Genomic DNA, 12,747 nt, shown 5'->3' on the forward strand with positions numbered 1-12,747 from the left:
GAGGGAAGGGAAGGGGAGGGGAGAGGAAGGAGGGAGAGGGGAGGAGGGAGAGGGGAGGAGGGAGAGGAGAAGGAGGAGGGGGGATGGGGAAGAGGAAGGGGTGGAAGCAGGGGGAGGGGGAGGAGGAGAGGGAGGAGGGAAGGGGGCAGGGGAAGCAGGAAGAGGAGCAACAACAGGTCCCTGGTCCTCACCAGGGCTTCCTCCAGGCGCTCCTGGTTGCGGCTGTTGAGCTCCTGGGCCTCCCGTGTGGCGTCCACTGCCCGGTTCAAGGCTTCTCTCAGGTCCATGAGGCCAGCCTCGTGCTGGGCCAGCCAGTCCCGAGTGCGTGTGGCCAGCGCCTGGTTCTCCTCCCAGAGGCTGCGCAGCTGCTCCTGCACTCGGGCCAGCACTGGTCAGGGTGAGGGTGGTCACTCTGGCAGCCAGGGCCCTTTGTGACCCCTGGTCTATGCCTGGTGCCTGCCAGCTTCATTTGCCCAGTGAAGCCCACCTGGTGCCACTCCACACTGACCTCCCCCTCAGAGCTCCTCTCCCCGCCCCACCTGTCAGGACCAACACCACTCACGTCTCTGCGCTGCAGCCAACTCAGTCTCAGCTGCTGACCTCGGGGCCCCCAGGTCCCGGGCCTGCATCTCCTGGAGCAGCCGCTCCACCTCAGCCAGCGTCCGGCGAAGGTGCTCACCTGACGGAGCCGACGCATTGCCCAGCCCCAGGTGGCCCATCTGGGATGTGAGCTCTGTGGGGCGGGGCTTCGTCAGAGCCTGGGCTGGCTGTACCAGTGCACCTCTGCCAACTGGCTTCCAGGCCCAAGACCCCAGCCCCACCATCCTATGCCCAGCCCCCACCTCCTGCAGTGCCCCAACACCCACACCAGTCTGCTCAGCCAGCTCCCGAGGCCTTCTCATGCTGGTCCTACCCCTCTCTGCCTGCCCACCGTGCTCCCTGTCCTGCTCTCTGCTGAAGTGGCACTCCTGGACGACCCTCGGGCTGGGCCAGCAGGTCCTGTTAGGTCGGCTTGGAGAGCCATATCTCTCCTCAACCCTATGTCTCAGTTTGCACTATGGGGTCTGTGAGTGTGAACACCTAACAGGCATGTTTCCTGGGGAGGCTGGCGAGGGGTCAGGTGTCTCCTGGGCCACCTGTCTGGCCACACAGCTATGCTGCCCACCTCCCAACCCTCTTCTACTCCCGAGGCACCATCTCCCGCCTAAGCACACAGACCCTGCCTGTTCCTCCAGGCCAAGCCTGGTCAGGACTCCCACCCCTGCCCCAGGCGGCCCTCCTGGCTCTGAGCCCTGCCAGGCTGGCCCCTACCGCTCAGGGTGCTGTCCACAGCCCGGATGGTCGCCAGAAGCATCTTCGCCCGGCTCAGTGTGGCCTCGGTGCTGGCCAGCAACCGGCCCGCCTGGTCTCGGGTCCCTGCAGCCTGTGGAGACAGAGCCCACTAGCCCGAGCTGCTGGTGGGTAAGGGTCAGGGGTGGCAAGGGAGGGCCTGGGGTCTGGGGCACACTGAGGGTCCCAGGGAGAGGGAACAGGGACCTCATATCTATTTAACTATCTGATGACTTGCTGTTTATCGCTTGTTACTTAACTAAAATAATTGGTTATTATTTGCCATTTGTTAATTACTGTCAATTTAATAATAGTTACTCATTAAGACATTTGAGGCTGGGGACAGTGGCTCACACCTGTAATCCCAGCACTTTGGGAGGCCGAGGCAGGTGGATCACCTGAGTTTGGGAGATCGAGACCAGCCTGGCCAACATGGAGAAATCCTGTCTCTACTAAAAACACAAAAGTAGCCAGGTGTGGTGGCGGGCACCACACCTATAACCCCAGCTACTCAAGAGGCTGAGGCAAGAGAATCACTTGAACCCAGGAAGTGGAGGTTGCAGTGAGCTGACATCACACCATTGCACTCCAGCCTGGGCAACAAGAGAGAAACTCCATCTCAAAAAAAAAAGACATTTGAGTGAGATTATATGCCGTCAACAACTGCATTAGGTAGTTTAAACAGTAATTCACTGACGTGGCCAACCCCTACAGCTCTTGAGCTCCTGTCCCCTGCACGGACACCTGTGCGAAGCCTGAGGTAACATCTGCTGAACAAGGACGAGTGAAATGCTGGCGGGAACCCAGGTGAAAGCCGCCCGGGCCCTGGGGATCTCGGGGCTCCTGCCTGGCCGTCCAGTTGCTGTGCATCCTGCCTGAGGCTCTCGCTCTGCTGCTCCAGCACCTCCAGCCGCTGTGCCGTCTCATGGCGGGGGCCCAAGGGGCTCCGGAGCTGGCTCTGGGGAGAGTGAAAGGTGAGGGCCTACACTGGCCCCGGATTGGGGAGGGAAGGCCGGGACGCTCGGTACCTGCAGGTCGGTGATGGAAGCGTTCAGCCTGTGCAGACGGGCCCAGGCAGCGGAGCTGGCGTTGATGCCATGCAGCTGCTGGCGGATGGCGGGAAGGAGGGCGCCGGCCTGCTCCAGGTCATCCAGGAGCAGGACCACACAGTGGTCACACACTGAAGGCAGTGTGGAGTCACAGGTCAGTGTCATGGGGTCAGGGCAGGGGAGGATGACCAGCTGGGGTCCCGGGGTCATGAGGTCAGCTTAGGGACACAGGACCCATGGGGAGATCCTAGGGTTCTGGCAGAGTCATGGGGTCAGGTAGAAGTGAGATAAGGGTGAAGGGCTTGGAGTCAGCCAGGGCAACAGAGGCCAGCACAAGGGGCTGGGGCTGGCACCAGGGTCACGGGGGAAGCCAGGGGAATGGCACCAGGGTGGGGTCATGAGGTCAGCATGGGGCTGGCACAGGAGACTGAGCTGGGATGAAGATGACAAGGTTAGTGGAGGTCAAAAGCCAGCATGGGGCTCCCAGGATCAACTAAAAGGTCATTACAGGGGTCAGGTCAGCAAGGAACTGACTGGATACCAGTAATCCAGCACAAGGAAAGGGTGAATATACAGTGGGGCAGGGATGAGGCCACGAAGCCAGTGGAGGGGGCGGGTCCAGTGGATAGGGCGGGTCCAGTGGAGAGGGCGTGTCCATCAGAGGAGGTGGGGCCAGCATGTGGGTGGGGCCAGCAGAAGGGGCTGGGCCATTGGAGGGGGTAGGGCCAGTGGAGGCAAGGGGTGGGGCCAGTGGAGGAGGTGGGGCCAGTGGAGGGGGCGGGTCTAGCAGAGGAGGCGGGTCCAGTTGATGAGGTGGGGCCAGCATGTGGGTGGGGCCATTGGAGGGGGCAGGGCCAGTGGAGGCAAGGGGTGGGTCCAGTGGAGGGGGCGGGTCCAGTGGAGGGGGCATGTCCAGCAGACGAGGCAGGTCCAGTTGGTGAGGTGGGGCCAGCATGTGGGTGGGACTAAAAGGGGCTGGGCCACTGGAGGGAGTAGGGCCAGTGGAGATGGGGCCAGTGACAGAGGTGGGGCCAGTGGCAGAGGTGGGGCCAGTGGAGGAGGTGGAGCCAGTGGGTGAGGTGGAGCCAGTGGGTAAGGTGAAGAGGGGTGGGGCCAGTGGAGGAGGTGGGGCCGGTGGGTGAGGTCAAGAGAGGTGGGGCCAGTGGAGGAGGTGGATCCAGTGGGTGAGGTGAAGAGGGGTGGGGCCAGTGGAGAAGGTGGGGCCAGTGGGTGAGGTGGGGCCAGCAGGTGAGGTGAAGAGGGGTGGGGCCAGTGGAGGCAGCTGGCCCAGTGGAGATGGTGGGGCCAGCAGAGGTGATGGGGCCAGCAGATGGGGTAGGGTCAGGGCGCACAAGAAGGCTAGGGACAGTAGAGGGGTGCAGCCAGCAAAGGGGTGCAGCCAGCAATGGAGCCACAGCGCTCCTCAGCATGGATGGAGTCGGACAGGCATGGGTCTCCACAGGGAAATGGAGGGCAGCTGGGAACACTCTGGGAGGTCGAAGTTAACACAGGTCACCAGGCAGTGTGGGGCTCAGGTCCCACTCCACCCAGGTTGGCAAAGTGGGGTGTTGTGGACGTACCTTCACAGTGGATGCCGTGGCCCCCAGGCCCGCCAGGAACAGGCACCTGGTGCTGCTGGCTGCAGGTGTCACAGCGATCCCCACTGAGCCCCGGGGGGCAGGTGCAGCGGCCTGTGTGAGGGTCACAGCGGCCCCCAGGGCATTGGCAGCCTGAGGTGGGGAGCTTGGGTGAGTGTGGCTGGCCTGGGACCTTGGGGCATCCCCTACTCAGAAGTCCCCACGCGCCCTCCTGTGACCCGCCGGCACTCACGCCTGCAGCCCTGCTCAGGGAGCCCCCAGTAGCCAGGGGCACACTCTCGGCACTGGGGTCCCCTGGTCCCTGGTTGGCAGTGGCACTGTCCACTCTGGGGATGGCACTCGGAGCCCTCGGCGGCCGGTCCACAAGCACATGGGCGGCAGCCCCCACAGCCATCAAAGCCGAAATGTCCTTCCTGTGGCACAGGTTGTGGTCACTGCCCTGCCCAGCCCTCAAGACTGTCCCAGACCAACCTGGAGGCCAGGGGTCCTGCCCATCTGGCCCCACCCACAGAGGCTTTGCCCATCAAACCCTGTCCCTCAGCTCCACCAATCACCCTCTCCCCAGGCCCCACCTCTAATCCCGAGGCCCCACCCACCCACCCCTGCTTAGCCCACAGCCCTACCTGACAGCGGTCACAGCGCTGCCCAGTCACGCCCGCCTTGCACAGGCAGCGCCCGCTGTGGGGGTCACAGGCCTCTGTCCCACATGGGGCACAGTCGCAGCCTGCAGAAGGGGTCCGTGACTGCAGCCCAGGGCCCTCTCACCCCCCAGACTTCCCCTAGGCACCTCCTCCAAGCCTCATTTCACTGCCTCCTGCTCTGTCTGCTCCAGGCTGCCCAGACCACCCAGCTACCCACTCCCATCCCAGGCTGGCCCACTCCCCAGCCGCCTCCGCCAGGCCTGGGGGACCTGTGGACTCTGCACAACGGCCTGCCCTGATCTGATGGCCGATGTGCGCTGCAGTGGCGGGGCGTTGGTGGTGGTGTCTAACCAGGGGGCCTGGTTGTGGTAGGAGAGGGGAATGTGATCGTGAAGTGGGGGGCCTGATCGTGGGGGAACGGGCCTGGTCACGGGTGGGGGAGGGACGTGGATACTGCTACAGGGTCTGATTGTGGTAGGCAGAAAGCCTGTGACGGAGAAAGGCCTGATTGTGAAGCGGCCTGATTGCTGGGATGGGAGGGCCTGATCATGGCGGGAGACAAAGGGTTGACCATGAGCCCAGAGAGCCAGCTCCACCTTGTCCTGGCTGGGCCCCAGCACTGGGCACACAGCCTACTTCTGGGGTAAGCCCAGCAGGCCTCCCTCCTCCCTGCGCAGCCCTCCCAGGGCGCAGCTCTCCCAGCCCAATGCCTACGGGTGCAGTTGCCGGGCAGCAAGGCGTTGCCGTAGAAGCCGGGGGCGCAGAGCTCACAGCGGGACCCGGTGGTGTGGCGCAGGCAGCCACGGCAGGCGCCTGTCAGGGGGTCGCAGTCGCTGAAGAGCAAGTTGGGGTCACCATTGCCACTGCAGTCGCAAGGCTGGCAGGAGCTGCCCAGCACCAGCGGGTTCCCGAAGAAGCCAGGCGCACACCTTGAGGGGTGGGGAGGGGCCGTCAGTGGCCTGTGGCCCCCATCTTCTTGTATTCTGGGGTCAACACTCAGGCCCTGCCTGGCTGCCCCAGCCCCGGCTCACCGCTCACAGGAGGCGCCTGCATAACCAGGTTTGCAGAGGCACTGGGTGCGGCCACCTCGCAGGATACAGCCCTCAGCGAAGCTGCAAAGACCAGCAGTGTCGGTCACTATGCCCCTGGTGGCGCCCGGGCCTGGGTGAGCACACTGTGCTCAGGCTGGGCCACACACCAGGGATTAGGGGTCCAGGCCTCTGGCGAGGGCAATGGGGGGAGGGTGGGGCGTCAGGACTTTGCCCCTCGAGGAGGCTGGCTTACTTGTTAGAAGGCACTGAGAGAGGGCAGGGGCAGCTGACACAAGGGGCGCTGGGGTCCTCCCCGCTGCTCATGAAGCCGGCTTGGCAGCGCTCGCAGTGGGGCCCTTCGGTGTTGTGCTGGCAGCCCTGGGGCAGAGTGGACAGTCGGTGCCACAGTGGATACCCACATCCTACCGCCAAGTCTGCACCTCCCACCACCCTGCCTGAGACTCCATGCCCAAAGCCAGACAGTGCCCTCCCTACCTGGGCAGTGCCCTTCCCTGCACCTCAGCTGACCTAGAAGTGCAGCTCCTGGGTCTTCCCTGGCACACCTGACTGTGCCTTTGGTGAATGCTGCCCCCCTAGCCCCGCCGGCCCCCACTCACCACACAGATGCCAGAGCCAGGGAGGCAGCGGTCTGAGTGTCCGTGGCACTGACACGGGATACATCGGCCCAGGAAGAGACCTTTGACGTCCCGATAGAAGCCGGGGGCACATTCCTGGGGGAGTATGGGGGGTGGAGGTGGCAGCAGTGATTGAAGAGGAGGGCCCCACCCCGCATACTCATAGGTCAAACCCTCAGGGATCCTCAGGCATGAGGCACTGGGAGCCCTGGGCCCACGGAGAGTGGTCACCTCTGGTCAGAGGCTGGTCAGGAACTCCTGGCCCCGGCAAGCTGGAAGGGGGCCAGCACCTGGGTGCTGTGCGAGGACACAACTCTCAAAGCCACACGGATGTCCTGGCTTGGGAACGAACCAGGCCTTGGGGCTGGGGACCACCCCTTCCAATGGGCCAGGGCCTTCTCTTTCCACTCTTAGCAGCTCTTTCTAGGAGATGTCCAACCACAAACCTCCCCATATGGAAGGAGCAAAATTACAGCAGACAGATTAGCAGCTGGACGGGCGCACAGTGGGCGAGGGGATGAGTGAATGACAGGCAGATGTCAGGATGGGTGGGGGACGTCCGGGTGACCCAGTGAGCAGGGGCTGGGATGGGTGAGAAATGGGTATGGAGGATATGTGCATGGAGGGCCAGGTGGACAGGCGGCAGGGGACGGGCAGACCCATGAGTCAGCCAGCAGCGTTCGCAGGGCAGGGGAAAGAAGAGGCGTGAGTAGGTGACAGGAGGTGGGGGTAGCAAGGAAGGGGACACCAGCACACTGGAGGGAAGGGCATGTGCAGGTGAGCCGCCTCACAGCCTGGTGTTGTCCCGACCTCACCTGGCATGAGTCTCCCCGGTAGCTGGCGGGGCACAGGCACAGCTCCACATTGCTGGCCAGGGCCCCCTGGCCTCCTGGGCTGGCCACCTCCAGTGCCACCCTGCCCAGGGAGACGGCTGAGGAAGTCTGCGAGAAGAGGGCACGAATCTGCAGCTGCTCCAGGCTGGCCAGCACCATCATGAGCTCCTCACGGGACACAGTGTTGCGAGTCTCCGTGTGCCGGAAGTTCCCCTGTGGGTCCAAGATGGCACCTCAGTGGAACCACACCCAATGGGACAGAAAAGGGAGCCTACAACAGACCCCCCCAACCCCGTAGGGGATGGAGGGGCACAAAGACCACAGGGGAAGGGGAGGTATGCAGAGGTAGAAAAACGAGTTTCCCATGTGGCCAGTCAGCGCCTAGATCCCTGCCTCACACCACATACCAAACCAACTCCAGACACCTTAAGAATTGAAGTACACAAAGAAAACAGCCAAGCTTCTAGAAGAAAATATAGGTGTGTACTTTCTGATCAAGTAGAGACAAATACTTTATTAAACAACATGGAAAAATGCTTGCTGCCAAGGAAAAAAAGGATAAATTCAAGCCCTACCTGACAGTGGTCCAGACCTCTGACAACTATAAGACCATTCATCAAAGACAGCTCAGGCTGGGCATGGTGGCTCACACCTGTAATCCCAGTGCTTTGGGAGGCTGAGGCGGGAGGATCACCTGAAGTCAGAAGTTCAAGTCCAGCCTGGCCAACACAGCTGAAACCCCATCTCTGCTAAAAATACAAAACTAGCTGGGCATGGTGGTAGGTGCCTGGAGTCCCAGCTACTCAGGAGGCTGAGGCAGGAGAATTGATTGAACTTGGGAGGTGGAGGCTGCAGTGAGCCAAGATTGCACCACTGCACTCCATCCAGCCTGGGCAACAGAGCAAGACTCTGTCTCAAAAAAACCAGCTTAAAGGAAAACCAGCCGAGCTGTGAATTGGGAGAAGACAGCTGCTACTCTGAAGTGTGACAGAGGACAGGCACCAAGAATAACAAATGGAGAAAGATCCACAAGTCAAAGAGAAATGGGCGAAAGGCGCTAACAGGCAGCGCACGGAGGAGGAAGCCAAGGGCCCCTGCACAGCCGCTCATCCCTCAGCAATCAGGGACACACAAAGCAGGTGGGAAGACAGCATGAAACCCCCAGGATGACCAGAGTGGAAGACGTCTGACAATGGGTGTGTGGACTCCCCAGCCCCTGCCCTGCTTCTGCTCCTGAGCTGATTTCCACTGTGGAGAATGGGCACAGCAGCACTGGGGACCCTTCCAGCCTTCCTGGCTGTGCTGAGGTCCAGGAGGGACCTGGGTGCCCAAGCCAGCTTCCCTCACCTCCACCAGCTGCAGCTGCCCGCGGTGAGCATGTCCAGGCATGGGGTACGCTGGCTCCAGGAACGCAATGCTCATCTGGTTGCCCTGGGGAGGCACATGGGCCAGGTGAGGGTGGGCACAGGCCTGGGCCACACCCGCCCATCCTCCACGTCAGCTCAGTGCCCTGACCTGCAGCACCACATCCGGCCTGCTCTCCATGGGGACAAAGACATCTCCCCGCTGCCTCTCTGAGTGCAGTTCATAATGGAGGGTCCCGCCATAGGATGACACCTGGAGGCAGACAGACGGAGATGACCTGGCCAGACCCTGGCCACAGGCTCAGGGCCCAGCAGCATTGGTCTGGGCCCCCACCAGGACAGGGCCCTGAGCTGGGCCCGGATACCTGTGCTCAGGGCTCCTCACGGAGCTCTCCTCCCTGGACAGAGCCCCACTCCCAGCTCCCAGCCCTCCCAGGTGTACTGGCCATCCTCACAGTGCCTCCCCCAGACCTGATGCCCTGCTTACCCGGTCCCCCAGGTAGGAGGGCGGGGCCTGCCAGTACAGCTCGGGGAAAGTCTCGGGCACCTGCCGCAGGTCTGCGTGGAGCACCTCTGTCCCCGGCCGCCGCTCGTGGGGCACCACCTGCCTGTCAGTGCTCAGCAGCACCCAGCCGTCCATGTCCACAAACTGTGGGCGCACACACACACGTCACAGGGACCCATCTTGTGTCCAGTCCCTGGAAGGCACCGCCCCCACCCTGCAGGCTCACCTCCTGGCGGGTGTAGGCTGAGCTCCGGCAGCGCTCCGTGGCCCCAAAGCAGAAGCAGCGGGTGCAGCCTTTGGGGTTGGCAGCATCCAGGGAGAAGGTCCCAAGGCTGCACTGGTCACACCTGGGGCCCTGCACATTCTCCTAGGGATGGGAGGACAGCGAGGGTGGTCGGCAGGTGCCAGATGCCTGACCCCAGGTTCCCAGTACCCACTTGCCTGTGAGGATGACTCTCCCAAAAGTTTCCAGGAATCCCGAGCTGCCCAGAAAGGCGCTGTTTCAGCTGAGGAGGCTGGAGGGAGAGGCCAGATCCGGGCCCAGCCCTCACTCACCTTGCAGTAGCACTGGCCAGTGACAGGGTCGCACACGCCGGGTGCAGTGCCTGCATCATGGCAGTCGCAGAGGCGGCAGCTGGGGTAGCCATGAAAGCCCGGAGAGCAGGCATCACAGCGGCGCCCGCTCACGTTGGGTCTGCACCTGCAGCGGGGGCAGCAGCTGAGCCCCTCCACCCCACGTCACTCAGGCCAAAGTGAGACCTTGTAGGCACCCCCCACCCAGGCAGCATACTCCCAGAAGTGGAGGAGAGGGCTTTGCTGCATCCAGCAGGGCGGGCACCAGGAAATATTGACAAGAGGAAATATTGACCCTAAGGCTGCCGGGGGCTGCAGTGACCCTCTCTGGGCCCTCACTTGCACTGCCCGCTGTCCGTGTCACAGGTAGGGTCTGTGAGCTCCTGGACGCCGGGTCCTGAGCAGTTACACTCCTCACACCCGACCAGGGGGTGGCAGCCAAAGGTCTGGGGCTGGCACAGCAGGCAGTCAGGAGGGACGGTGCGTGGCGGACAGATGCACTGGCCCGTGAGCTCGTCGCAGAGGCGGGCGCCGCAGTCACAGGCTGTGGGCGGGCACAGGGATTGCTGACCCGTCTTCCCTGTCCCGCCCGTCTCAGAGGCCCCAAATGTAGCCCTACGGGATGTGGCAGTGTGGTGGGCGGAGACAAGAGCACGGACCCCTGCCCCAGGCGTTGAGCCTTGGACAGCTCTTGACCTGGGGCAGCTGCTCAGAATCGGCATCGCCATCGTCGGGGACGACGAGCACCTGCTGGTCCCTGAAGCTTGTCCTGGGCCCAGGCCCGCGGACGGGGCGGCAGCACTGCCCTGCTGGCTCTAGACATTCTCCTGATCTCTGTGCCCTGCTTTCTGGTCGCCCTGTCCACCTTGGGCTCTAACACCATCTCCCCACCACTGGGCACCCCGGGACTGGGGCACTCACGCCTGCAGTGGGGGAAGCCCCAGTAGCCGGTGGCACAGCGGGAACAGTCACGACCAATGACGTGGGCGCGGCAGGGACATTGGCCCCCGAAGGGCTCACAGGTGGGACCTGTGGCACCCACTTCGTGGCAGCCACATGGACGGGCTCCGTTGTTATAGAAGAGGGAGAGGGAGGCGGCAGCGTTTCGGCAGAACAGGGGTGAGCTGCTGGGGCTGCATGGAGAAGCTGGCGGTGAGACCAGCTCCCGGCCCGGCCCACCCCGCCCCAGACCCCGCCCTGCCGGAGCCGGCCCACCTGACGTGGTAGCCCTGGGCTGCACAGTGGCTGATGAAGTCATAGGATTTGTCCAGGGGCTCCTCCCGGAGGTAGCCAGAGCTGTAGGCGTTCTCAGGGACCACGAGTACATAATCCTAGGGGTGAGGCCTGGTCACCCTCCCGCGGGGAAAGAGCCTGCAGTGGGGAGGCCCCCGGAGGCTGGCCGGGACAGGGTCCTGGTGACAGCAGCACAGCCCGGTCCTGGGCCCTGGCCACTGGGGGAGCCACTCCTAGCCAAACAGCAGCTCTGAGGGGCGTGAGGTGGCAGCAGCGTGGATGAGGCCTCCTGGCATCTCCACATCGCTATCTACTGGCCATGCCTTCCTGCTCCCTCTCTCATAGTCCAGGCCCCACCTCCTCCAGGAAGGCCACCCTGACCAGCAGGGTGCAGGGTGCAGGGCCCAGGGGCCCTCTGGAACCTCACAAGGTGGACTGGGAGGTCCCCAGAGGCAGGAGCTGCTTTGCTGGGCACAAAGCTGGGCCTTAGCAGGCCCAGGGAAGGACAGACCCAGCCCAAGTGGTAGTATGACAGCTGGTCCCTGAGCACACCAGCTTGGACTCACCAGCCAGAGCCACCGGCCCTCAGGCACACGCACGGTCACAGTGAGCTCGCCGTGGGTCACGTCCAGCAGGACCTGGCCCTCACACACCACCAGAGTGCGGCAGCCGTAGCCATGTGGGCAAAAGCTGGCATTGGCGTGGCCTGGGCGGGGTACAAAGGCAGGGTCAGGCCCTAGCCCCAACGCCCTAGAGACTCCCAGAGGGAGGAAGAAGGCAGTGCTGGGCCAGTCAAGGACTGCCCGCTGGTCAACGGCCACAGGCGTGGGGCGTGCCCATGAGGCCTGCCAGGCCGGCCCCTCACGTCACGGGGGCTGGCCACATATGACAGGGCAGATTCACGTGGGGCACCTAGAGGTCAACTCTAGGTCCGGGACCCCAGGCCTGGCCAAGCCAGGAACCAGAACATACTCAGGGTCACACACGCTGCCAGCCGGCATCCTGGGACAAGCTCTCAATTTGCCGAGTGCCATGGAGCCCACGGGGCTTCCCGGCGCGTGAGGCGGACGTGGGACCCAGGCTGACAGACCCGGGCTTTTCTGGGAAGGGGGCGGGCGGGCAGGTGGGTTGGGGCTGCGGCCTGCAAGGGCAGCTGGTTTGAGAGCTGACACTGGGACAGTCACTCATGGCAGGCAGCGCAGTTCCAGCCTCATCGTGTGTGGCAGCCCCTCCAGCCCCCACCCCAGACACTCACCCTGCCACACGCGACCGGCGTTGATGAGGACTTCCACGGGGAAGGTGGGGTGGGCCGGCTGGTAGCCGTGCAGCAGGAAGGCATAGCGGCCCAGGCTGGGCACGTGGGTGGTGAAGACCACAGTGGCCTGTAGGGAGAGGCTCCAGTGAGCAGGCTGAGCTGTGAGCCCCTGCTGCCCCCCGGACCGCCTGCCCTGGGTTGGGGCCCAGAGTCCTGCCCCGACGCTCCCATCCCTCCAGAGGGTGTGGCCTTCACCTGGGGCTCACGCAACAGGGTGGGCTCTGCATTGGGGTCCACAGCAGTGGGGGGCCGAGGCTGGGGTCCGGTTGGGGACGTGGCTGGCATGAGGTTCTGTGCGTGGGTCAGCGGGAGGCCGGGTGGCAGCGGGAGCACCTGGCAGTCCCTGAGGACGATGGGCTGGGGCGGCTTTGGGAAGCGCGAGGGCACACAGGCGGCACTGGTAGGAGTGCCGTGGGTGAGTGAGAGCTGGCCCCGTCGCCAGGCCCTCAGCCACTCAGCCCATCCCAGCCCCACTACCTGCTGGGGCCAAAGGCACCGTGGCTGCTGATACAGTGCACCCGGGGCTCCACGAACTCTGGGCTGAACTCCTCCATGGGCACCAGAGTGATCCTGTGCTGCAGGCAGAGGGACGAGATGCTGCAATGCCAGGGGACGGGGAGGACGGGGAGGAAAGGGGAGGA

The 12,747-nt window shown here is 63.7% G+C and overlaps 1 protein-coding gene across 3 annotated transcripts in view; it reads right to left on the reverse strand.

Moving 5' to 3' along the window:
• The window catches only part of LAMA5 (laminin subunit alpha 5), a 58,894-nt gene that overhangs the window by 9,445 nt on the left and 36,702 nt on the right, over positions 1-12,747 (reverse strand). For all 3 annotated transcript variants that reach the window (XM_017503481.2, XM_017503479.2, XM_017503478.2), the window contains 25 exons: positions 12,584-12,681; positions 12,302-12,503; positions 12,047-12,173; positions 11,358-11,497; positions 10,774-10,889; positions 10,480-10,691; positions 9,898-10,102; positions 9,541-9,685; positions 9,212-9,352; positions 8,968-9,129; positions 8,632-8,733; positions 8,464-8,547; positions 7,099-7,329; positions 6,266-6,379; positions 5,902-6,026; positions 5,649-5,729; positions 5,332-5,546; positions 4,600-4,700; positions 4,209-4,389; positions 3,959-4,108; positions 2,358-2,509; positions 2,177-2,287; positions 1,312-1,423; positions 563-733; positions 192-388 (listed from right to left, as the gene is read on the reverse strand). In XM_017503481.2, coding sequence (XP_017358970.1) covers positions 192-388; positions 563-733; positions 1,312-1,423; positions 2,177-2,287; positions 2,358-2,509; positions 3,959-4,108; positions 4,209-4,389; positions 4,600-4,700; positions 5,332-5,546; positions 5,649-5,729; positions 5,902-6,026; positions 6,266-6,379; positions 7,099-7,329; positions 8,464-8,547; positions 8,632-8,733; positions 8,968-9,129; positions 9,212-9,352; positions 9,541-9,685; positions 9,898-10,102; positions 10,480-10,691; positions 10,774-10,889; positions 11,358-11,497; positions 12,047-12,173; positions 12,302-12,503; positions 12,584-12,681 — 3,675 coding nt within the window. The remainder of the gene's footprint in view (positions 1-191; positions 389-562; positions 734-1,311; positions 1,424-2,176; positions 2,288-2,357; positions 2,510-3,958; positions 4,109-4,208; positions 4,390-4,599; positions 4,701-5,331; positions 5,547-5,648; positions 5,730-5,901; positions 6,027-6,265; positions 6,380-7,098; positions 7,330-8,463; positions 8,548-8,631; positions 8,734-8,967; positions 9,130-9,211; positions 9,353-9,540; positions 9,686-9,897; positions 10,103-10,479; positions 10,692-10,773; positions 10,890-11,357; positions 11,498-12,046; positions 12,174-12,301; positions 12,504-12,583; positions 12,682-12,747) is intronic.

The sequence above is a fragment of the Cebus imitator genome, unplaced genomic scaffold (assembly GCF_001604975.1).
Source record: "Cebus imitator isolate Cc_AM_T3 unplaced genomic scaffold, Cebus_imitator-1.0 Scaffold311, whole genome shotgun sequence".
Classification (NCBI taxonomy): Eukaryota; Metazoa; Chordata; class Mammalia; order Primates; family Cebidae; genus Cebus; species Cebus imitator.